This window comes from Grampus griseus (genome assembly GCF_964374135.1).
Source record: "Grampus griseus genome assembly, chromosome: 8".
NCBI classification, from domain to species: domain Eukaryota; kingdom Metazoa; phylum Chordata; class Mammalia; order Artiodactyla; family Delphinidae; genus Grampus; species Grampus griseus.
The window spans coordinates 102,244,894-102,268,195 of record NC_139002.1 but is presented as its reverse complement, the minus strand read 5'-3'; the positions used below and the strand labels follow the sequence as shown (position 1 = coordinate 102,268,195).

General features: G+C 51.9%; 1 protein-coding gene across 5 annotated transcripts in view; it reads right to left on the bottom strand.

Moving 5' to 3' along the window:
- The window catches only part of MARK2 (microtubule affinity regulating kinase 2), a 57,491-nt gene that overhangs the window by 6,434 nt on the left and 27,755 nt on the right, over positions 1 to 23,302 (bottom strand). For 2 of the 5 annotated variants that reach the window (XM_082659087.1, XM_082659088.1), the window contains exons 2-15: positions 8,713 to 8,892; positions 8,419 to 8,472; positions 5,681 to 5,729; positions 5,303 to 5,368; positions 5,143 to 5,213; positions 4,867 to 4,923; positions 3,912 to 4,148; positions 3,353 to 3,472; positions 3,153 to 3,252; positions 2,963 to 3,075; positions 1,858 to 1,990; positions 1,495 to 1,673; positions 1,073 to 1,170; positions 118 to 279 (exon numbers count right to left, since the gene is read on the bottom strand). In XM_082659087.1, coding sequence (XP_082515213.1) covers positions 118 to 279; positions 1,073 to 1,170; positions 1,495 to 1,673; positions 1,858 to 1,990; positions 2,963 to 3,075; positions 3,153 to 3,252; positions 3,353 to 3,472; positions 3,912 to 4,148; positions 4,867 to 4,923; positions 5,143 to 5,213; positions 5,303 to 5,368; positions 5,681 to 5,729; positions 8,419 to 8,472; positions 8,713 to 8,892 — 1,619 coding nt within the window. Of the gene's footprint in view, positions 1 to 117; positions 280 to 1,072; positions 1,171 to 1,494; positions 1,677 to 1,857; positions 1,991 to 2,962; positions 3,076 to 3,152; positions 3,253 to 3,352; positions 3,473 to 3,911; positions 4,149 to 4,866; positions 4,924 to 5,142; positions 5,214 to 5,302; positions 5,369 to 5,680; positions 5,730 to 8,418; positions 8,473 to 8,712; positions 8,893 to 23,302 lie in introns of all 5 variants that reach the window. The other 3 variants (XM_082659085.1, XM_082659086.1, XM_082659084.1) reach the window with 2 other exon arrangements.

Genomic DNA, 23,302 nt, shown 5'->3' with positions numbered 1-23,302 from the left:
TTGTGGCTAAGATGCCAAAAACAGAGCAGGACCCCCAGGTGGGAAGAAATTGTGGGGGGCGGGGGGGTGGGGGTGGGCTGAGGGCAGCAGGTGTATCAGCTGCCCCAGCACACTTGCCTGGGCCGCGGCACCTCACAGTTACTGTCCGTGGGGGGCAGCCCAGTGGCCTTGTTGGGGTGCACGGAGGCCGACATGGATTTCTGGTGCTGGCGGGGCCGGGCCGCAGAGACCGCGGCGGAAGCAGAAGCCGTGGAGGCCCGGGACCCTGGCATGGTTAGGCTAGGAGACAAAAGCAGTGGAGAGGCCTGGGTTAGGGGTGGGTGGGGGCAGGAGGCTCCGGTTAGGAAGCACAGGCAGGGCGGGAAGGGTCAGAGCTGGGGAGCCTCGGCAGGATGCAGGTCAGGCCCAGGAGCAGCAACGGGGCACAAGTCAGAGCCGAGGGAGGCAGGGTAAGTAGGGAGTAAGGAAGGCGAGGCAGGCCAGAGCCTAGGGAAGGAAACCCAGAGTGCAGGGAAGCCAACAGGAGGCAACTGCCTCCGGGCTGCACTGGTCTCCTAGAAATTCTAAGAACAAGGATGTGTTGTCGCCAGAAAGAGCAGCGTGTTGCTAAGGGGAATTTTCATTAAGCTCAGAAGACAAGGAGCCAGGAACTCAACATGACGGTCAAGGTTAGGGGGGCTCTGCTCTCATGGGCACAGCTAGAGTCACCCTCAATGTGTGCACGCTTCAGGTGGGCATCTCTCGGTCCTGCCCTGAGCTGGGGCCCCTCAGGCACTGACGCCCAGAAGAGTGCAGTTGCCACGCCCTGGCTGCAGTCAAGAAGCAAGAAGGCAGCTGAGATGACCATGGAGTCACACTCGGTCCACCGTAAGGAGCGGTCACAGGAGCACAGGGGAGAGGAGGAGGGGGTGGGGAGAGCAGGGAGGAGGTGCTGGCGTGTGGAAGGCTGGACCGGACAGAGCCAGGATGGGACTCCAGGGGGCAGGACAGGAAGACGGTGCTGCTGACAGACGTCACCGCTGGGAGAGGTGGCTCCCGGGAAATACGGCAGGCAGGGCCCAGGCCTGCTCACCTGTCTTTGCCGTTCTGGATGGAGGCCTGGCCAAGGCTGGCCCTCTCCAAAAGTGGGGAATTCCTGCTTCGATTTGTGCTGGTGGAGAGGACGCTGTTCTGTGGGGAATAAAGGGCAGAGTGGTATCACAGAAAACCAAAGTGTTCTACTGGCAGGTTCACAAAACCTGCTCCCCCTCCCCCTTCCACCACGAGCAGTCGGGCTGGGAAAAGAACGGATTTTGCTTTTACCCTGTGGGGCAGGGTTTTCTACAGTAAGCTGAAGTGGCCCCGGGGCGGAAGGTCAGGTAGGCAGCCAAAGGGAGCTGGGTCTGCATTAAGGAAAGAGCTGCCTGGAGAGGGCAGGCCCCACAGCAGGAGCCGGGAGGATGGGGAGGAGAGGTGGGGCTGGCCAGGAGGAGGGAGGGGGTGGGCGTGGCTCACCGTGGAGGGGGTGGGGGTGGTCTTCTTCCTCTCCAGCCCAGGCAGGGGGCTGGCGGGCACTTTGGCTGTGCTGCTGGCCTTCCGCCCTGGCTCCCGGTCCTCCTCAGGCCGCTTGTTTTCTGCGTTGTTACTCTGAGTCTTCTTAGAGTAGGAATTAGAAGTGGGAATGGCAGGACCAGCTGCTGGGCCAGAGGACAGTGGGAATGGGTAAGGGCAAGTTGGAGGGAAGTTAAGTGACTTGCCCAAGGACATGCTACTAATAAGGGCTGAACAGGGATGGAAACTCAGCTGTGTCATCCAAAGCCCCAAGAACCCATCAGGAGAGGGGTGAGTCCCCCACCTGCAGCTCCCAGAAGTACTCACCCTGGTCGCTAAAGCGCCGCTGCTTGGGGTTGGCTGAGACGCTGCGCTGTACCTTGTGGGAGGGGGAAGGGGCACTGCTATTGGTCAGATCAGCTGAAGGCCGGGGTTTCAAGGTGATGGTGTCGCTCTCCAGCTGCAAGAACACAAAAGGGAGGGCAGAAGTCATGAACAGTTGCCTAGGGATGACCGCACGTACACATTCCTGCCTGACACAAATCCACCCCAGGCTCCCACGAGACATACCCCCTGCAAGACCAACGTGCATCTAAATACAGACTCACGGAGACAAGTCCCAACACAGACCCTGAAAAACACAGTCAAAGACACACCAATCTCCCCAAAAAGAGCCCCGCCCTCAGAGTGGGGTACACACACCACACACATAAGAGTGCACATTCAGACTCAGAGACACCCCCAACACCTCCTGAGCAGGCTAAGCCAAGAATCAAGAAAGGGCGTCCAGCACCGCCAGGCGGAGCGCAGGACGGGGAGGCCACGAGTGGAGGTGGGGACACACAGATGGTGAGCAAGGCCCTACTCCCACAGAGACCCAGGGATTCAGGCGCAGACATGGGTACCCATACGAGCAGAACAATAATCACGAAGCCTCCAGATGCACAGACAGGAGGATGGACGTACATGCACACAGATACATATACCCAGACACAAGCTCTAGGCAGAAGCAACACACAGGCTCAAGATTCCTGTAAGACAGACACAGAGCACCCAGGAACCCAGACTTCCAGATACAGAGAGACACAAACATATCGAAACAGTCAGAGACTTCTAGAGCCAACACAGAACTGACCCAGCCAGAATGACCTAGACCCAGTCTAACCAACACAGAATGAGCCAGATCTACTCACCCGTATGGAAACCCAGACCCAGGCCCAGACCCCACCAGCTTCCCTACTGAACTATTGATGGAAATTAGTGAAAGCAAAAGCCAGGGGACCTTAGCACCACCAGAGATGAGGCTTAAAATTAGTCAGTAGAGAGCACACCTACTCAGAGATGAGCTTCTGCCCTCAATAGCTGCTAGAAGCATGGGGATACTACCGACAGAGAGGCTGGCTAGACGGGGAATGGAGCAGGGGGCACACACCTCGGAGCTCTTGTAGCCCAGGAGCAGATAGGTGGCCATCACCTCGTTGTACCTCTGGCCCACCAGCGAGTCCTGGATCTCTTCCCGTGTGTAACCCATGGACACCATCAACTCTGCGTGGGGGGACATACAGTTAAGGCTGGTCCTGAGTCCTAGGCAGGCTCAACCTCACGGCCCAGCACAGCCTCACCTGTCCGCCGGGGGTCCTTGTAGTCAGGGAGTGGCTCCACATAAGGCTTCAATTCATCATCTTCGTGACCCACATTCATCCATCGATCTTTCATGATTTGCTGGGGAGTAAAGGGAAGGGGGAGGGCAGAGAGGGAGACTCAGCTTGGAGGTTTCCTCGGGAACCCAGGACCTCCTACCAGATGGGCTCAGGCTGCTCACCTCTAAAGTGCCTCTCTTGCTGGGATTGAGAATGAGAAATTTCTTAAGCAGGTTTTCACAGTCTGTGGACATGTAGAACGGAATACGGTATTTCCCCCTCAGTACCCGCTCCCGCAGCTCCTGTAGGAGGGAAATTTGAATCACCCAAGGCCAAGGGAAGGAACCTAATATCCAGGCTCCTAACAGCTTAAGACTGGCCAGGCAGATATAAATGAAATATGGTTAAGAGGCAGAGAGCCTGGGACAAGGCACCTCACTAGAGAGGCGGTGATGTCAAATACCCCACGCCCTCTGGCTTGATCAGCCCGAGGCTTGCTATTCTGAGGACCTTGGAGGGGTGAACGGACATACAATTTATCCCAGCCCTCAAGAGAGGAACTGAGGTTATTTTGCTGGGTGCAGAGGGCTTTTAATAGCTGCTACCTTTTGCAAGCCCTTCTTTGAAGCTCTGGCTCAGGAAAAATGTAGAAAAGCAGCAAAGGTGAGAGGTCAGGGATAAAACCAGAGGCCAAGAGAAGAAATGAGAGTACACATGATCTAAGCCTGCACTTCACTCCACCTTGAGGTTCTGTCCATCAAAAGGCAGGGATCCGCTGACCAGTGTATACAGAATAACTCCCAGGCTCCACACATCCACCTCGGGTCCGTCGTATTTTTTGCCCTGGAAGAGCTCTGGGGCAGCATAAGGGGGACTGCCGCAGAAGGTATCCAGCTTGTTCCCAAAGGTGAATTCGTTGCTGAAGCCAAAGTCTGCAATCTTGATGTTCATATCAGCATCCAAGAGCAGGTTTTCTGCCTGGGAGGTAAGAAGGAAAACGTCAGGGAACCAAGTGGACCACACTAAGGCACCGGACAGGAAGGAGCTGAGCGCAATGGAAGAACAAACAGGAAGTCATCTTCAATGTTAGAACTTCTCCCACCAACTCCAGGGCAGGCCTCCAATCAGTGTGCAGAGGCTGGGCTGGGCTGGAGGAGGGCCGCGCAGGCCGCTCCTCACACAGGCAGCCACGTGAGAGCTGGGATCTGAAGGCTCAGAGACGCGGTGAGCTGTGCAAAGCTTCCCTGTCAGGCCTGGGTTAATCATGGTCACATCTGCGAGGACGTAGGGGCCAGGAAGACTCATAGGTAGTCTCACATGCTGACAGCTCAGTGAAAGAGATGAGTGTGCTGCACATCTGCAAAGCAGCTGTGACGCAGCTGTGGAACAGTCAGCACTGCTTCCTCCGTCAGCCGCCAGGCTGCCTGCAGCCCTCCTGCCACGCCTGGCTGCACCAGAAGGTGAAGGGCTGAGAGGTGAAATGGCAGAGACCCTCTCCTCGCTAGCTGGAATGGGATCCTAAGTCCAGTCATAAGGCCTATCTCAGAAGCAGCCCTAGGGGCTTCCTCATCATCTCCAAAAAATTAAAGGCTGGTGTTTCCTTGAACACTCAGGGTGTAATGGTTATGTCACAGTTAACAGAGGGTGAATGACCCAGCCCTGACTCAAAGACACTGGAGATGAGAGCACGCCTTACCTTTAAGTCTCTATGAACAATAAACTTCTGGTGACAGTACTGCACAGCAGACACTATCTGAAAGGAAGGAAGAGGGGTCAGCTCAGGGGCACCTGAAGGTGGGCTACAGGGGCTGGTGGAGCTGTGATCCTGTGACCGAGTTCGAAGCAGCCACATAGATAAGCAAAGCCCAAAGGACCCTCCAGATGCCGCTTACAGACAGGCAGCTCCTCCCTGTATGCCAAACCCCCCAAAGCAGAGGTCGGGCCCACACTCCACGGAGGGAGTCACACCCACCTGGCGGAATTTGGCTCGAGCCTCTTTCTCTTTCATCCTGCCATGAGCCACTAGGTAATCAAACACCTCTCCTGCAAGTGACAGGGGCAGGGTGTACATCAGAGCTTGCTGGGGCTGGGGAAGGTGGGGACACAGCAGGAAGAGGCAATTCCATACCTACCTCCACTAGCGTACTCCATGACAAGGTAGAGAGTTTTCTCAGTCTCGATCACTTCAAATAACTTAACTACAAGAGAAAAGGCCAAGCTATGAGTCAGAGAAGCAGCAGGGGCCACACATCGAGCCCCAACACGTACAGGGGCATCCCAGGAATCAAAGTTTCCTCCTCTCCCAAAGACAGGTTCCTCTCGAGGCAGCCACACCACTAAGGACAGCCCTGTGCTCCAGAGGCAGAGCTGGATCTTGAGCTGGGTTCCCCAGAGGCATCCTTGAAGACTACAGACTCCAGAAGGCCATGTGCCTCAGGGAGAAGGGCCACATGCTGGGAAGTGGAGCCTTGCTGTGGGGGAAGAGGAAAGGAATGATGACTGGTTCTCACCTATGTTGGGATGATTCAAAACCTTCATTATTCTTACTTCACGGAACAGCTGGAAAATAAAATACCAGGGGTCATGCTTGCTCAGCTTGCTCCCCTCAGGTCCCCTCCAAACAGAGCCACTGCTAAGATTCTTTTTCCAAAAGAGAAAACAGGCAGGGAAAAGAAACAGAGTAGTTGTCCAGATCCTCCATGCCCATCCCCAGTGGCTGAGAAGGACATGGCGGGGAAGGAGAGCAAGAAGGGTCAGTGCGAGGAAAGCTGGGCTCTCTTGACTTGTACCCTCAGGGGCAGCATCTGGACGAGCCAGCTGCACCCTTGGGTGCTGTCTCCCCAAATCCAGCCCCCAAACAGCAGACGGGTTTTGGCTGCATGCCTCTGAAAGAGGGCGCGTGAGCCCACGTACATGAACGTTTAGAACCTGAGCTGCTTCTACAGTTCACTGACAAGGCAGACTCTAGCTTGGTCTGTGTGAAGAGGTAGGGGAGCTCTGAAGGGGCCCCTCTGAAGAGGCCCACCACCTTCTGACTTACAGAAGTCAGAGGGCTCTGCACTAGTGGGTACGCCTTTCTCTCCTGGGCCTCGGGGTGGTGACAGAAGAAGCCACTCCTATATATAGCTGATGCCAATTTTAATCAAATCCACCTCCACACACTCACGCTCTCTTTGTGAAACAAAATCAGGGACTCCAAACCATACATTTCCATGAAGAAAGATGACAGAAATGAACTCCATCCCCTCTGCGGGGGCCAGAGAACTGGAGGTGGGGTTTTTTGCAACTTCTAGGCCTCACCGTTTGCACAAGGAGCAGAACTAGTTGTGTTGTGTTTTGTTTTTGTTTTTAAGGAGAGGGGAGGTATGGAGACCTAATTTAGGCTATATTTTATGGGGAAAAGTGAACACATCTTTCTTTTTTTTCCTTTAATGAGATCCCAGAGCTTTTGTGGGCTGGAAAGGAAAAGAAGAGACAGGTTTTCCAATCTTCAAGAACCTGATTCTGACCTTGGCTCCCTTTTCTTGTTAGGGCCCAGGTTTTTCTTGCTTTCTTCCCAGGCCCAATAGTTATCTTGGATGAAGAGGCAAAAAATCCTGGACGCCACCTCAGGGGCAATAATGGGCCTGGAAAGGGCGTTCTCCTAGGAGAGCGTGGAGTTTTCTGAGCTTGTCTAGAACCCTGAAGAGGTTAGCTTCTTCAGCGTTTGTCCTTTAGGGATCATTGCTGGGATCAAATTTAAACAGAGTGATTTGGCCAGAATCAGACTGGCCTTGGCAATGGAGTGTGTTCAAAGGCTTTAAAAATGGCTGCATTTGTCTGGTGCTGCTGCTTCCAGCCAGTCAGGAAGAGGCAGGGAGAAAAAAGAGGTGGGAAGTAAGATGGCCTAGCTGACTCTGGCAGGCTAAACTGCTCCAAAGACCAAATGGCCCACACCAAGCTGGCTTCTACTCTGTGAGGTCTGAGCCAACATGTCAAGAGTAGCCCTCTTTCCCTTTCTTCCGGAAAGCTCCCAGCAGCAGGGAAGCCCTGGTGATGACAGCCATGTTTCCTTTGAGTCAAAGAACTGTGAGGGGATCCCAGGGGTAACAAAAAATAGGAAACACCTTGGTTTTGGCTGTCAGCATGTCAGGGCACCTCAACTCACACTAATTCTGTGAGTGTCTCTCTCAGCAACAGCTCCCAACCTCCAGTCCCAAGCTTCCCAATCTCACTGTAGTTGGCTGTTAGCATCAGGTTATGCCCTCTCCTAACTCAAGTAACAACGTGCTCATGAAAAGAAAAACTCAATCTGCCACAAGATGCAAAGAACTAGGTTAATCAAGGTCAGAAAATCTGAGCCAGGGTCAGCTGGAGTATGAGGAAATCTCACTGACCTGAACAGGGACAGCTTTTTGGGAGCCTGACGGGAGATTTCTTCCTTCCCCTAACTGACGGAGCCCAGGGTGGGGGCAGAGGGCAGACAGTTTCCAGTTCTACACCAACCAGTCACTAGTAAGCCGTCCCTCCTCTGCAAATGAAAGCCTTCTTTTCTCACTCCTACATATGTGGTCTCACCTGGAGGGTTCCCCAACCAGCTAAGTAAGACCTCAGTTTTCCACTGTAAGTCAAGAAGGGAAGGAAAAGTTCAACCTCATCTAGCAAAGACTACATGCAAAGGACTCTGCAACTGTTAGTCAAAAGAAGCCTAGAAGTGAGAAGGAAAACTGGGAGGACCTGTCATTAATCTGCACGCACTGTAAGAGGCTTGAAACTGGAGTTCAGTTTCGAAAAACCCCAGCCTTCCATACCCATTCTCTGAAATGTAGCTGGCACAGAATCCAGTGGCAGGTTCTCTGCCTCCTCTTACCCCTGTACTTCTAGAGCCACTCCCCTGGATCATTCAGATCTTACAGTTAACTGCATGTGTTTCTAGTAATGGCTATATACATGTGTATAGGGCTGGTCACAGGCCAGAAGAAAACAAGATGCAGGACGTAGGTCAGACAGGTAGGCCAAGGGGCAGGAAAGGGGCAGAAAGACTTCTAAAAGAGCCAGTGCCTGTGGCCAGGAAGCTCAATCAGGAGAAGCCAACACAGGTGATCCAACCCAAACCCTAAAGATAGCAGAGCCACGGAAAGGGATGGTGGGAACAGTGAAACTACCAGAGATTCTGAATTAGGGGTTCAAGAGGAGGTCCAAATGGGGTCAGCAGATCATTAACTCCTGACAGAGGTTTAGAAAGGGACAGGAGGTACTGTGTGCTTACTTTCTGAAGGCTGGAGGAATTCAGTTGAGTCTTGTCAATGATCTTCACAGCTACCTGAACAAGAGATAAAAAGCCCAAGATTACCTCTCTGACCAGGCTAAACTCAGGACTCGAATCTACTGCCTCCTTTATACTTCTGCCTCCTTTTGGCCCTATCCCTCTTAGCACCCCTATCTGTTCAGATCTCATTTCTGCCTGATAAACAAAAGGCTGGCTGTGGTAGAAGTCCCACTACTACCTGCTGGGGTATCAACAGTTGGGAGATGCTGCCACGTCCCCAACCCCAAAGCTCACCTCTTTCCCAGTAAGGATGTGCCGAGCCAGCTTCACCTTGGCGAAGTTACCCTTGCCGATGGTCTTGAGGAGTCGATAGTTGCCAATATGGGGCTGCTCGTCAGCAGAAGTGGCTGAGTTGCGGCCCCGCAGCATGTTGGACTTACTGCTGGGCTTGGAGTCGAGGTGTCCCAAGGTGGGCTGCAGGGTAGAAACATGTACACCTTTGAGTATGCTGCCCTTCCGGTTCCCCATACTACTGCCCTTAGCTCTCTGCAAAAAACGCAAGAGGCTGGGGTATGGGGGCAGACTCCAGGAGGCTGGCAGGCATGCAAAGAAAGAATCATAAGGCAGGGGGATAAAAGGAGGTGGGAAGAGCGCCCACCTTCACGCCAAAAGAGCACAGCCTAAGGTCCAACGTCAACATCCTGTGGGCGCTGGAGCTTAGGACCTAAGCTGTCCCATCACTGGCTCCACTGCCTGGCAACACATCCCCTGTAACAACCCAACAGTTCCTCCACCTCATGTGGGAGAGCGCCGTCTACCGTCCTCCCCGTCGCCTGTTCACACTTTGATAAGGCTACGTCTCAAAGTCGCAGGAGCACGATCAGAATTACTGCAAAGCACTCACTGCCTCCCAACACTTTACATTTCTCTTTACTATGTATCACTTTACATTGATTTGTTGTCTATCCGGCAAGAATGGAAGCTCATGAAGACAGGCATGTATCATTTATTCACTGATACATCCCTGCACCTAGACAGACTGGATTAGGGTAGATGCTCAATGAATACTTGTGCAATGAAAAAATGGAATGACAGGGTCTGCGCAAGGCCACCCTCTGCCTTCCTTAGATATCCCATAGCTCAAATAAGGGTGTGAGGAAGCAGAAATGACAACAACTGGCACCAACAGGTATATAAACATAACACAAAAAAGGTATGGTCCAGACGAAAACATACATCTGTATGAAGACCTGTACAGTCCTCAAAGGGCTAAATGTAGAGTTTCATGTGATCCAGCAATTCCACTCCTAGTTACATACCCAAGAGCAACTTGCACACCCATGTACATTCGTAGTATCACACATTCATAATAGCCAAGAAGTGGAAACAACACAAATGTCTGTCAATTGATAAGTGAAATATCCACATAGTGGAATATTCGTTGGCAATTAAAAAAAAAAAGAAGGGACTTCCCTGGTGGCGCAGTGGTTAAGAATCCGCCTGCCAATGCAGGGGACATGGGTTCCACCCCTGATCCGGGAAGATCCCACATGCCGCGGAGCGACTAAGCCCGTGAGCCACAACTACTGAGCCTGTGCTCTAGAGCCCGCGAGCCATAATTACTGAGCCCACACGCTGCAACTACCAAAGCCTGAGCGCCTAAAGCCGGAGCTCTGCAACAAGAGAAGCCACCGCAATGAGAAGCCCATACACTGCAACAAACAGTAGCCTCTGCCTACTGCAACTAGAGAAAGCCCGTGCGCAGCAACGGAGACCCAACGCAGCGCCCGCCCCCCACAAGAAAGAAAGAAAATAACTTAAAAACAAAAAAAAGAACTGACATATGCTACAACATGGATGGGCCTTGAAAGCATTATGCTAAGTGAACAAAGCTGTTCACAAAGGACCACAGGCTATATGATTACATTTATTTGAAATGTCCAGAGTAGGTAAATCCAAAGAGACAAGAGAGAGACTCTAGGGCTGAGGAGGCTGAGGAGGGCGAGGGGACTTAGGGGTGACAACTAAGGGCTGCAGTAATGAAAATATTCTAATGAAATGCTGACTGTGGTGATGGATACACAGCTCTGAGGATTTAGTAAAAGCCACTAAATTGTACACTTTAACGGGTGAACAATCCCACTGTTAAGCATCTGGCCTAACTCTGGTCGAGAGCACTGATTTGCCTCTTCCAGAACACCTGATGCCATTGCTCCAGCATGATGGGGATAAAGTGCTGCCAGAGCCTCATCGCAGAACCATCCAGAGCTGCCCTGAAACTTCAAGGAAACCATCTGGAGGGGAGCAGGGTGACCAGAGAAGTGTGACTCAAAATTCTTTCTTTCACTGTCCTTTTCTGGCTCTAAGTGAAGCCCTCAAAAACCACAGAGAAAAGAAATGACTTGCTACCACCCAAGGAACTGTCCAGGGTTCCTTGGCAAGAAGCATGCTTCCCCAACCTGTTGCTTTTCAGCCCTAAGGGGCTATGAATAGGAAAACACTTCCCTCTGCCCCAACTTCCAAGATCGGAAGATGGGTGAAAAGTTTCCTCGGCAACCTCTAAATCACCTCCTAAACTGTCGCTCTCCTGTTTCCTGAGGATATGAGCCAAGGCAGCAGGGTCTTGACAGTCCCCAAGTCCTCAAAGTTTTGCAATGAGAATTTAGTGTCTACCTGAGGATTTGGGTTCTTTGCTCCCTGAAGCCAAATCTGGGAACCCTACTGCCTATCCTGAGCTCTGCTCTGCCCATCCCTCTCCACGTTTCCTGCTCCAGGGGCTGCTCTGTGTTGCCCAGCAGGACAGCATCCTCCCCACACCCAGAGGCTCAGCTGCACACAGAACTTCAAGGAACAGCAACAACCCTCCTCCTTACTGGGACAGAGAGGGTGCTTAAGAGTACAGACGCAGAGACAAACTGCCAGGTTCAAGCCCCGAATCTGCCGCTCACTCAACACGTGTTAACTCTATTATTATCAACAACATCCTTAAGATGGAGATGAGATTATTACAAAGCAGGAAGGAAATCATCTAAAAGATGACCGACGTGGGATGATCCCACACGTGGGTGTCAGGAGATGGTCTAGTGGGTGCCGAGGAGCTCTGTCCAACAGAACTAGGTTCCAGTCCTGGCTCCCTCACTCACTAGCATGAGTTTCCTTATCTGTAAAGTGGTGATAAAGTAGTCCCTATTTCACATTCATTAGGTGACAGAAAATATGTAAAATGCCTTATCCAATGCTCAAAAAAGAACCACCGTGAATACCGTTATTTTTAGTTCCTAAATACTACAAAGCCTATTTGCAAAGCCGGAAGTCTCACTGTCAACAAGACTTCTGCATCTCAGGCAAGCCCTCCTAAGCCAGCTGCAGCCTATCTGGAGGCCAAGAGATGCTACGTATTGGCCCTCCCGGCTGAGCATCAGCCACCTGGCCTGCACCAGCACCTTCAGCCTTCACAGGAGGGGACTCGACAGGGCGGCTGTGAAGGGCTGATTCCAAGCTAGGTATCCAGGACAGTCAAAGAGAAGGTTCTGCTTGTCTGGGACCCAGAGAAGCAGAGAACACTGGTGCGTGCTCTTTGATTCCCTGCTCTAAAAGTCACACACTCCCGTTTCAGGACCGAACTACCCAACTCTCAGGACTCAAAAGACACAGTCCTTCTCTTACCCCCTTCTGCCTCTTCTATGTTGTGAGATATTTCCCACAGCAGGGATGTGGGACAGGGTGAGGAAGCAGAGAAAGGAGAAAGTCTCTAGTAGGAAATGTTCCTTGGACCAAGGCCCCACGAGAGGCAGCTTCTTTGAAGGCTGAAGAGGAGGTAGGGGTGTGGGTGGCTATCACGGAGAGAGAGTCCCATCCCTGGTTCTCGACTAGGCCCATGTAACCTGGACCCAGATCTCACCAACAGGGTGGGGGGCTGAAGACTAGCTGCCCTTCTGGGCCAACTAAGCAGAATCTAGCTAGAGCCATGCTCTGCCCCCCACCTCCATCCTCCTTGCACACAGTAAGACATAGAACACCAGACATCCTCAAAGCTCTGGCTGACATCACACCATAGGCAGGCCCCAAAGGTCTGAGGCCAGTCTGTTGAAAGCAGACACCACGGCTGTCAGGCAGCTTTCAGAAAGAACAAGGGGTCACCCTGTGAGGCAGTATTTGGAACCAAATGGCAGAACACGCAGGTTACTAAGCAGGCCTGATTCAGAATTAGGGCCTAAACAGCTCTGAGGTCCTCAATCGAGAGGAGAGAAGGCAGGACATGAGGATGAAAAAAAAAGTCTTATATCCAATGGGCCCTTCAACCTGGATCTCAGAACTCAGCCTAGGCATGTTGCCACGTTTGCCCGGAAGACAGCCTCCACCCCGAGAGGCCCGGCGCTGACTCAGGTAGGCAGGGCCCCTTCCCTAATGCTGGAGGCCCTGACCAACAGTTCTCCCCTAGAAAAGCTCACGCTTTGGGGCTCTGCACTCAGGTTTGGCCTCGAGTGTCCTGAGACTTCCCTGGGGCCGGGAGGGGGCCAAGCTGGGAAGGGGGATAGACAGGTACTCCCTGGCCAGAGGCAGAGTGAGCCTGGGCACTGTGGAATGGAGGAAAAGTGTCCCTTGGGCACCGGCCCTGGGCGGCCGCCCCAGACCCGTCTCCCCTCACTGTAGCGCTCGTGCGCCCTCCCTGGGCCTCTGCCTGTCACCAGCCCGTTCCCTTTACTCTGGCTGGGCCTGCTCACTCGACCTAAGGGGAGAGTCTTCTCTGGGCATTTGCCGCCTCTTCCTTTCTCAGCCAATGCCTCTTCCCAGGAGGAGCACTTCCCTGTGCTAGTTGCTGCCTGGCTCCATTTAGCAACCCTTCAAAGATCCTGTGTTTGGGGTGAGACGGATGAAAGAGGAGGGGGCAATTCCACAGCAAAAAAAAAAGGGGGGGAAACATACCCGGCTGGAGAAAGGGACAAGGACTACCAGCGACTTCCATTCAGCAGAGCCCACAGCAGGATCTGTCAGGCAGTGAGGGCAAAGTACAGAGGCCGGGAAGAGCCAGGCCCAGGGCGGGGGCTCCTGGCTCCGTCAGCCACCCTTACTCAGCTGAAGCAGGCGACTCCTTCCACCACCTCGTCAGTGAAAAGCAGCGAAGCAGCCAGGCCAAGCGGCTCCTGCCTGGGAACCTGGACTGTGTCGCAACCGAAACCACCACTAGCAGAGAGAGCCCAGGCTTGGCAAGCAGAGCAACGGGGACAAAGCCCTGCGGCTTCTTGTGGGCCAGGGTCTGGTAGCCAGAAGATGCATGCAGTCCTCGGACACTACCCAGGAGCAAGGTGGGAGGAAAGGGGCAGGAGGCTAACGGGAAGGAAGGGAGACAGAGAGAGTAAGAGGCGGGTTTAGATCAACTTCCTTCTCCCTTCCCCTCCCCCTCTCCGGAAGTGGGCTGCCCCACCCTCCCCAAGGTGCTTTGCTGGGTAACAGCTGGGAGAGGGTGAGGAGGAGACTAACGCCAGCCCAGGTTGTCATAAAGCCATTATCTCACCTGCAGCAGGTGGGACCTGGGTACGGGCTCAAATCTGCGGGAGGAGTATGTGTGAATCAGACGCGCTGACCCAGAGAGCGCCAGCAAACCACCCGTGGGGCGGGGTGGGAGCAGAAACTAGCCATCCAACAGTGGCACGTGGACCTCCTACTTCACAAAAAGCAGTGTTTGACCTTAGAAAAATGCACATTCCACTTAAACAGATAGTATTCCGGACATAATACCAGGAGATTCAGGAACCCTGTGAAGCCCCTTAGGTCCGTGGGTTCTAGACTAAGAATCTTTGTCACTGATAGAGAATGAGATGCTTAATCCTAAATTTTGCCCAAAGGCTGGGAACAAACCAAATGCTTCTCTAAATCCCTTCCAGCCCTGATTCTGGGAGTCTATCTCCAGGTTCCCACCCACCTCCAAGTCTCCATCACCCCCCACCCCACCCCAATACTGCTTTCTTTGAGAACTCTTGAGGGCCTGGGGGCAGCAGGGGAAGCCATTCCTCACACCTGCCTCCAGCCAAGCCCCTGCTGTCCAGGCATCTGCTGTCCTTGTGGCAAACTGGAGCCCTCCCCGTTTGTGTTCTGGTCTCGGCCTTTCTTCTGGCTGCCAGATCAACTTCACATAGTTCCACTACTCGAGGCTAGGGTCTTTCCCACTAGGCAACTCTTTAAAGATCTCATGCTGGGAAGCCATAAACCCCTCTAGGGAAGGGCAAAGCCGCCCACTGACCTCACAGCACCTGAGCACAGACACCTGGGAGACCGTGCTACTCAGTGTTCACCTTATGTATGAACCCTGGTCAACAGATTCGGCATTTCTGGTACTACCATCTGCTGGCACATACTTCCCATGTTCTCCACACCGTAAACCTACAGGATAGGGAGCATCTTCATTTTACAGATGAGAAATTTAAGCACAGAAGTTAACAGACTTGCCCAGGGTCAGCCTCCCAGTGCAGAGCTGGGACTGGAGCCCAGGGCTTTCGCGCCCACTCCAGCACTCTGCTGTTCCTCACGGTCCCCTTCACCAGCTCCTCTTCAATGCTTCTGAAGCCTAATCTGCTCTTATTTCTCCCAGAAGAATGAGTCCCTCGCTCTTCCTCCACAGATTAGGAAGAGGGGAAAGATGTGAAGATTCCGGAAAGGTGCCTGGGACAGCAGGAAGGCCAACATCCGGATTAAGGCCAGTGGGGGGCTGGGGCTGTTTTAAAGGCCTACCCAGGTGGTCCCACAGCACCCCTGCTCTCACTCCTTCCCAAAGTGGGCCCTCATCTCAGTGGAAGAGGTCAGGCTTTATTCTGGACCCTGGGCTCAGGCTTGCCCCTCCACTCAGACGCCAGAGCGGGATCAAATGGCTTCATTTTCCAGTCTCCAGGATTTTGCAATGTGACAGAAGGATTGTTTCCTCAATCTTATTTGTTGGGGGGCAGTAAGGGGCTTTGTAAACTGAGGAAGTACCAAGCAGTGACCTCAGAGAGGCTGGGGAGAGACAGGATGGGACTGAGCTGAAACGTCACATGGCAAATCACTAGTTCTTTAACCCTTCCTCCTTCATTGCATCCAGGAGTCTTCTTTGCATCCTTTGATCCTGAGCAACTGTCACTCTCAACAGCCAAGAGTCAATACACCAGCGGAGCATTCTGGGTAGGAGAGCTCTGGTAAAGCTTGGTAAGCAGTGACCAGTGCAGAGTCTGGATGTACACCCCCAGCCCTAGAAGGAACCGTGATGTCTCCACCTGGGGAACCCCCACCATCCCTTAATACTCCGTCGCAGAGCGGAGGTGGGCTTGTGTAAAACTGCCAAAGGGCTGCTCCCTTTTTCCAACCAGGGTAGATGCCTCCCTGACAAAGGAGGCCAGCACAGCCTGTGGCCGAAGCAAAGCCAAAAGCAAGGTGGTTCGCTGCCCTCCAGCTCTCTAAGCTGCAAGTCTCACCCCAAGGCTGGGAGACCAGCACTGCAGCCTGGGCCATGCAGGGAGCCCATGCGCCTCAAAGCTGCCACAGCAGAGCCAGTGCCTGCCTGGGAATTCCGGCAGGTGAGAACTGACCTGGAGTGAGATCCGAGCTGAGCCACCTACAGCCCCTTCATGCATGGAAGCTGCGGTGCAAGGAGCACCCCTCAAATCTCCTGTCTTCTGAGCCACCTGAAATGCTGGGGTCCTCTTCAAAAATGGTGGATTCTACTGAGCAACCACGGCCTCAGAAGCTTCCACACTTTATCCCTGAGAATCTGCTCACTGGGGCCTGGTCTCTATCTCAGTCCCCAATTACTGTTGCCCTGTTCAGCAAACCTTCATTGAGCACCCACCTCTGGAGCCTGTTGCAAAGTACAGAGAGATCTGGTTCCTGCCTTCTAGAGACTGAGAGGAGGGGAACCATACACGTCTCGACTCACGATGGTATCTCTGCTTACTTGTTAGGCAGGCAGGATAGCACAGCAGAGCTCTGGAGGCAGCCGGAGGCAGTGGGGGCCCTGCCTTCCCTCCTTACCAGCTCACCGAACACCACCAGCAAGATCACTTGGCACCTCTAGGTCTCAGTTTCCTCACCTGGGACATGAGGACACTAGCTGTTCCCACTTCACAGGATTAGTGTGAAGATGAAATGAGAAAATCCACGCCAGCGTTGACCACGGTCACTGGTGCGCAGTAAGGTCTCGACCATGTTTTCTAAGATCTCTCTTCACTTTCAGGCAGGGACCTTTGTCTCCCATCTACAGGGGTTCTCTGAGCCCCGAGAAGAGCTATAATCTCTAAGAACTTGACTACAAGTACCAGTGTAGCAAAGCTGGTATTCCTTCTAGAATGAGGAAAGTCAAATTTCTACCATGGCTGGGCTGTCAGACAAAAAGGACCCTCCTTCCTAACACCACTCCTGCCAAGAGAAGTGGGTGACTGAGAAGGCAGCCACGCCTCTGCCCTCTGAGCAGCCCAGGGCGGGAGGAAGGTGTGCCCACTCTTCCCTTCCTCATCATTTCCTTAACTCCTTCCTCTCAGAAAAGGTCCAAGAAACGGCCAACATACCAGTACCACATGGTGCCAAGGGCTGGGGGAAGCTCACATTGCCAGCCTCGCACTCCATTCGGCTCCTCCCTACCAGTGGGTTACCGTAACCATGGAGACCAACAAGTTCCTCCATATCACAGGAGAGCCTGCCTGCCAGCAGCCCAGGGCTCTGGGGGAGGCAGAAGGCAGCCTGCAGCAGGAAGGTCTGGCTCGCTTTACAGAGGACTGTGGGGAGCTGATGGGAGACTAACCAGTGAAGCTGAGGTGCCTGGGCCTCCCTCCAACTTCCTTTTCTTTGCCCAGTAGTTTGTTTTTAGCACATTCATTGTCTGGCTGTATGTGGTGTGGTAGTGAAGGGTGTCACTCTGGAGTCAGACAGACCCGCGGTGGGACCCCAGCTCCACCACTCTGGCTGCTGCGTAGGGAATGGACTGGAACTGTGGTATGAAGAGCTACACAGATCCACACACACTAAAAGGCTCCAGATCTCATATAATACCTTCTTTTAAGTGATCCAGGTAAGTAAACCCTCTTATCCCTTGTTTATCCCAAATCCCTTTGTTCAAATAGTTATCCAGACACCTTCTTAGCTGAGAGTGATCTCTCCCTTCTCTGACTCTCACAGCATCCTATCTGTACCCATTCAGCTCTTCTGACTTTGTGCCTCTATGCCTTCACCCCCTCTTTGAGCTCTGAGAAGTCAGAGGTCACCGTTGTATGCCTTTAGTGCCTAACAGTGCCCCACGTTATAATACTCATGGAATATATACAGAATAAAAGTGGTACAACTTTTTGATCCCTAAAGTTGCTCCCCTCCTCCCCCAAGGAGATAAGCAAGGGCAGAGGAAGGAAGATCAAAACCTCTGGCCAGAAGACCCCTTTCCCCTCTTTCAGGGCATTTACTGCCCTTTGAAGTTGGTTGGTTACTGTCTGTCCTTCCCACTAGACTACACCATAAAGGGAAGGCCCCCGGTCCGTCTGATTCATGGCTCACAACAATGTCTATAACACAGAGCGGAAGTATTCAGTAAGGTAATGAATGAATAAAGGTGAACGAATGAATAAATAAGAAAACATGTTGGGGCATCTTCGTGACAGTCTCTGGGATACATGCCAATAACCCATATCAGTGTACTCCGCACACAACATCCAAGTGGGCAGTGGGTCATGAGATCCTCTCTCCCCAAAATGGATGACATCCATGGAGCGTCAGTTCTACTAACAAGCTTTCTCTCAGGTGGGACAAGCCCCTTGGAACTCTCATCTGTCACAAAGCTTGAGGCAAAGGTGGTCACCTAGGAGAACTGGAGGCAGGCTCAGAATACAGGCACAGCTGAGGACCAGCAGCCCCCACCCCCATCCCTGGCTCCCCTCAATCAAGCTTAAGCCCTCCTTTCATCACAGAGGGGGATCCCTCTCCTCGAACTTCCTGCTGCCCAACAACCACCAGGCCCTCCCACTTCAGACAGTTCTCTCTGCCTCTCCACATTCAATCCCTCCACTGCTTTGCTACCAAAACCACTGTGTCTTGCTGTGACAATGCAATGCAGCTTGAGCCATTCTAAGAGCTACTGATTTGGGGAAGTGACAGTGACTTTAGGAGACATTTACTTACTGTTTGCCACACCGAGAGCTGCTTTAATATTTCCTCTTTGAACCAATGTACTGATTGCAAGGCCCTGTCAACCCTAGAGAGCCAAAAAATTCACCCATATACACCTGCCTTCTGTCCAATGCACAAACGGCGTTCCCACCCAGCCGCCACCCTCCCCAAACTGCCTCCTGTTACAGAAAAGCAGAGGGACTAAAAACGGCAGCTGGGGAGCTCAGGTGACTCACCCAGCATAATCACCTCCTCCCAGAATCTCCAATCTTCTCCTGGGGTTTTTGCCAACACAAAATAAAAAAGAAGCACGAGATCTAAAACAACAACAACAACAAAAAACCCCTCTCTCAGCGTTTATGCAACAGCCTTTCTACCTGGGTGCAGATTTAACCCTTTGTCTCTGCCCCTTCCAATGCGGTTTCCTTAAAATGTTTTTATGCTGAGGCCGGGAAACAGGCCTTCCGGGTCTTATCTGGTTCCAGCTCTACACTGGAAGGTGCTGAATAAGACATGTGCCTCTTTCCACTGCATCTTCCTCTGGAAGTGGAAAAACTACTACCTTCCTACTCCTCCAGTTTCAAAGAGGGAGTTGAAGAAGGAAGAGGAAATATCAGAAAAAAGATTGGGACAAGTTTGCTGCCCCAGAAGTCACCATGGTCAGAGATCAGAGCTCCAGCAGGACAAGAAGTAATAGAAACCACCTAAGGCTGGCACCACCACTCTCAGAACCTGTCTCCACCTGGCCGGGCTGCAATGTGGCTCTTCCACTTACGTGACCACTAAAACTCCAACTGGCTGCTCTTTCCATGAGCAAACCCCCATCGCGCTGTTCCTGCTCACAGGGAGAGGTGCTATCTTCCTCCTACAACAGATCGTTGAAAACCCAAGCAGGTGAGGACACATGAGCTGTGGAATGAGGGACGCCCCTGTTTCCGGTGCTACCTGACAATGGGTCGAATCAGTCAAAATTGAGAATTCAGTCTCACCTGTTCCCAGAACAATCACAGGAGCTGCACACAGCTCTCTAGCAAACTTTCTGGGTAGGAAGTGGTGTATGCGTGTTTATCTTTGGCACTTGGCATCTAGAAAGACAACTTTTGTGATAGCTGGTGCTATGACTACAAAGTAATGAGAATGCTCCCACAAGGCACATGCAAATCTGCTGCAGCACATTAGTCAAGAAACCCCCAACTTGGGACTTCCCTGGTGGTCCAGTGGTAAAGAATCTACCTTACAATGCAGGGGACACAGGTTCGATCCCTGGTCAGGGAACTAAGATCCCACATGCCATGGGGCAACTAAGCCCACAGCACCACAACTACTGAGGTTGCACACTTCAACTAGACAGCCTGTGTGCTGCAAACTACAGAGCCCACGCGCTCCGGAACCCGTGCACCACAACTACAGAGCCCAGGCGCCCTGGAGCCCATCCACCACAACTAGAGAGAAGCCCGTGCACCGCAAGGAAGAGCCCACAGTCTGCAACAGAAGATCCAGCATGCCTCAACAAAGATCCCATGAGCCGCAACTAAGACCCGATGCAGCCAAAAATAAAAAAATAAATAAATAAATACATTAAAAATCTTTAAAAAAAAACAGGCAAAAGACTAAAAAAAGAAATCCCCAACTTACCAAAAGTTCTGTTCTATTTTTCCATAGAAGCATGTTACAAATGATGGCTGCATTCTCAGGCCAGCCCACCCCATCAGGGCCCACCACTGTATCTGAAGTAGTGTATTAACCATACTTAACACTTAAACCAGAGTTCAGAATAGGAAAATGAATTCAGTGTTCCAACATGGGACCTAGGAACGTATCTTTGCTCTCCAAGGAGCGTGGGCCGTAGAAACTGGGGTTTCTTAACCTTCAAACTCTGGGTGAGGGCTTGACATAAAAGGACTTGAGCACCTGGGGGTGGCTGGGTAGGAGGGAGGGTCTAAGGAGATATGAACCTAGGTGGAGATGAAGAATAAGGCTGGAGGAAAGGAATTCTGAATGGATACTGCCTTACAGGAGAGAAGGGCTAATTAAAGGAAGGCCAAGTAGAACTTCCAGAGAGAGAGAAGGCAGCCTGGGACAGTCCCCTGACATATCAGGGGAAACACTCTTTAGAACTGTCTTCCCTACTGGGTACCTCCTTTCTACCTCACTGGGCCCGCCGCTACCACTGCAGTCTCAACCTCGGGCCAAGGGCAGAGACTGCTGAATCCTGTTACTAAGTGGCCATGACCTGGGCAGGTGCCTTGGCTAGCTCGTCGGATAAACGGAGGAGGGCTCATTTGTCAGAAGCTGGGTGGAGAAGATTGGAAAGCACAAGTTTCTCACTGGGACTGAGAACATGGCAGCTTGACTTTAGGCCTAGGTTGCCTCTGAAGCCAAACACTGTTCGTTTTCTGGTAGCAACGACAGTTCTCCTCCCTAGCTGTTTGTGTGCATGACCTAGGAGCAGAGAATATGGTAAATGAGATTACAGCTATTTTCTATTGTAAGTGCCTTCTTAAAAAACACTTTTATAGTTAATTCATCTTCTCAGAGACAGAGTCCGAGGAAGAGAGTCTGACTGTACTGGTTTCTAAGAGAAAGGAGTGGTCCAGAAAAGGCCAGTTTAGCCCTGGCTAAGGCAACGGGGAGATGTGGGTTCAGACTTCACTGCTGGAGGTTCTGAGCTTTCTAACGTCTGTGATTTGAATACGGGAGCAGGGCCCTATGGTACAGATTAACTCATGTGCTGGTGGAAGCCCTCAGGAACTAGATTCACCAACTGACCGGTGGTGCTGGGGAGGAAGGGGGCCACTTCGGGGCATTGTTAGATGCACTATTTATTACACAGACTGCAGACAAGAGAATGCTGGTTGTTTTGAAGGAGGCAAGCAGCCAAGTTTCTAGCTCTCCACCTCCGAATTCACTCAGAGAGAGCAGGGAAGAAAGGATGCCTGCAAAAGGAATACAGATCCTCCCCAACAAATCCTGAAGGGCAGCTCTAATTGCCAACAGGCATGGTGGCTTAAATAAAGACCGGAAGATTGAGAGAAAAAAACCCACCCAGGATACCTCCGGTCAGAAGAGTCTGGCTGCGTAGCAGGAGGTCACTGCTACCCATCCTGTTGTTCTATCTAGTCCATGCAAACACCGAGTACAAGGACAAAGACCCCATAGTCATAACGGGGTTTCTATCAAGAGAAAACAAAGGGGTAAAGTCAGAAATTATCCAACACCATCCAAAACACTTAGAACAATGCCTGGCATATATTAAATGCTCATGACATGCTAGCTATTATTACTATAATTCCATATGCTTTCCCAACTTATTCTGTAGGTTGCTAGAAAAAGATATGGCTTTTGCATAAGTTTTTATGTTTTTTTAATAAGATTTTTAAAAAATTAATTATTATTTATTTTTGGTTGCATTGGGTCTGTTGCTGCGTGTGGGCTTTCTCTAGTTGCGGCGAGCGGGGGCTACTCTTCCTTGCGGTGCACAGGCTTCTCATTGTGGTGGCTTCTCTTGTTGTGGAGCACAGGCTCTAGGCGTGCGGGCTTCAGTAGTTGTGGCTCAGGGACTCTAGAGCACAGGCTCAGTAGTTGTGGTGCGTTGGCTTACCTGCTCTGAGGCATGTGGGATATTCCCGGACCAGGGCTCAAACCCATGTCCCCTGCATTGGCAGGCAGGTTCTTAACCACTGTGCCACCAGGGAAGCCCAGATACGGCTTTTGGCTTTAACTTCTTTACCCACTGCTTACCACAAATTCTCTATTCTCCAAAAAGAGATGGATCTTTCAAACCGGCCTAGGAAAGCGCTAGAGTTGGAAGACCAAGTTCTGGTCACCTATTTGCACAGCTCAGACTTGGACGTGGGTTTCTGGCAGAGCCAGAAAAGGCTCCAGCAGCTCAACTGTTTTATCCCTTCCATAAAAGGCCACTCTACTTGTCCCTGATAAAAAGCACTTTAAACACACACATCCAACCCTAGGAAAATCCAGAGTACACACCACAGCTCCTGAGACACACAATGTCAACAATCTTGCCAAGATTTTCTAGGTATATGGAACTGGAAACTGCAAATTAATAGTCACAATGGGAAATGTGACCGGTATTTAAGAAACACACACACACTCACACAGTGTGGCCAGAGTCCCTGATTGTTATGTACTGAAGAGCACTGCCTCTTCCGTAGTGAGACGAGGGAAACTCAGAGCCAGGGTAGTGGGGGTGAGTGTGGTGGTGAAAACTTAGCTGCACCCCCAGCTCCTGAGTGTGTCTGGCTTGGAGACTCAGCAGCCTTCGTGGCAGCCAGGCTCCCACCACCAGCTGTCCTTCACGCAACATAACAAGATCACTGTTTGGGAAGATGGGATTTTCGGTGTTGGGTTTTGTATCCCATAAGCTGGCATGCATCTGTCTGAGGGGCAGTTTCCTGAAACAGCTGCATGTCATGGGCCCCGGCAGACAGGATTTGAGATACAGGAGAAAGATAAATGAGATACCAGAAGTAGCAATTCAGGGATGATAAAGGTAAGAAGGAATGAAACTGTCTAGCTGTCCTTTTCTCACTCCTGTCCCATAAGAGCTGACTTTTCCTACCTGGTCCTCACTAAGGAATCATAAACACTCCTGTTTCCCTTTCTTGACAGACCCAGGCTTCCTCCTGGCATCTCCACATTTTTGTGGAGCTCTAACACATCAAGTGACTGTCTTCCCTACTGGGTACCTCCTTTCTACCTCACTGGGCCCGCCGCTACCACCGCAGTCTCAACCTCGGGCCAA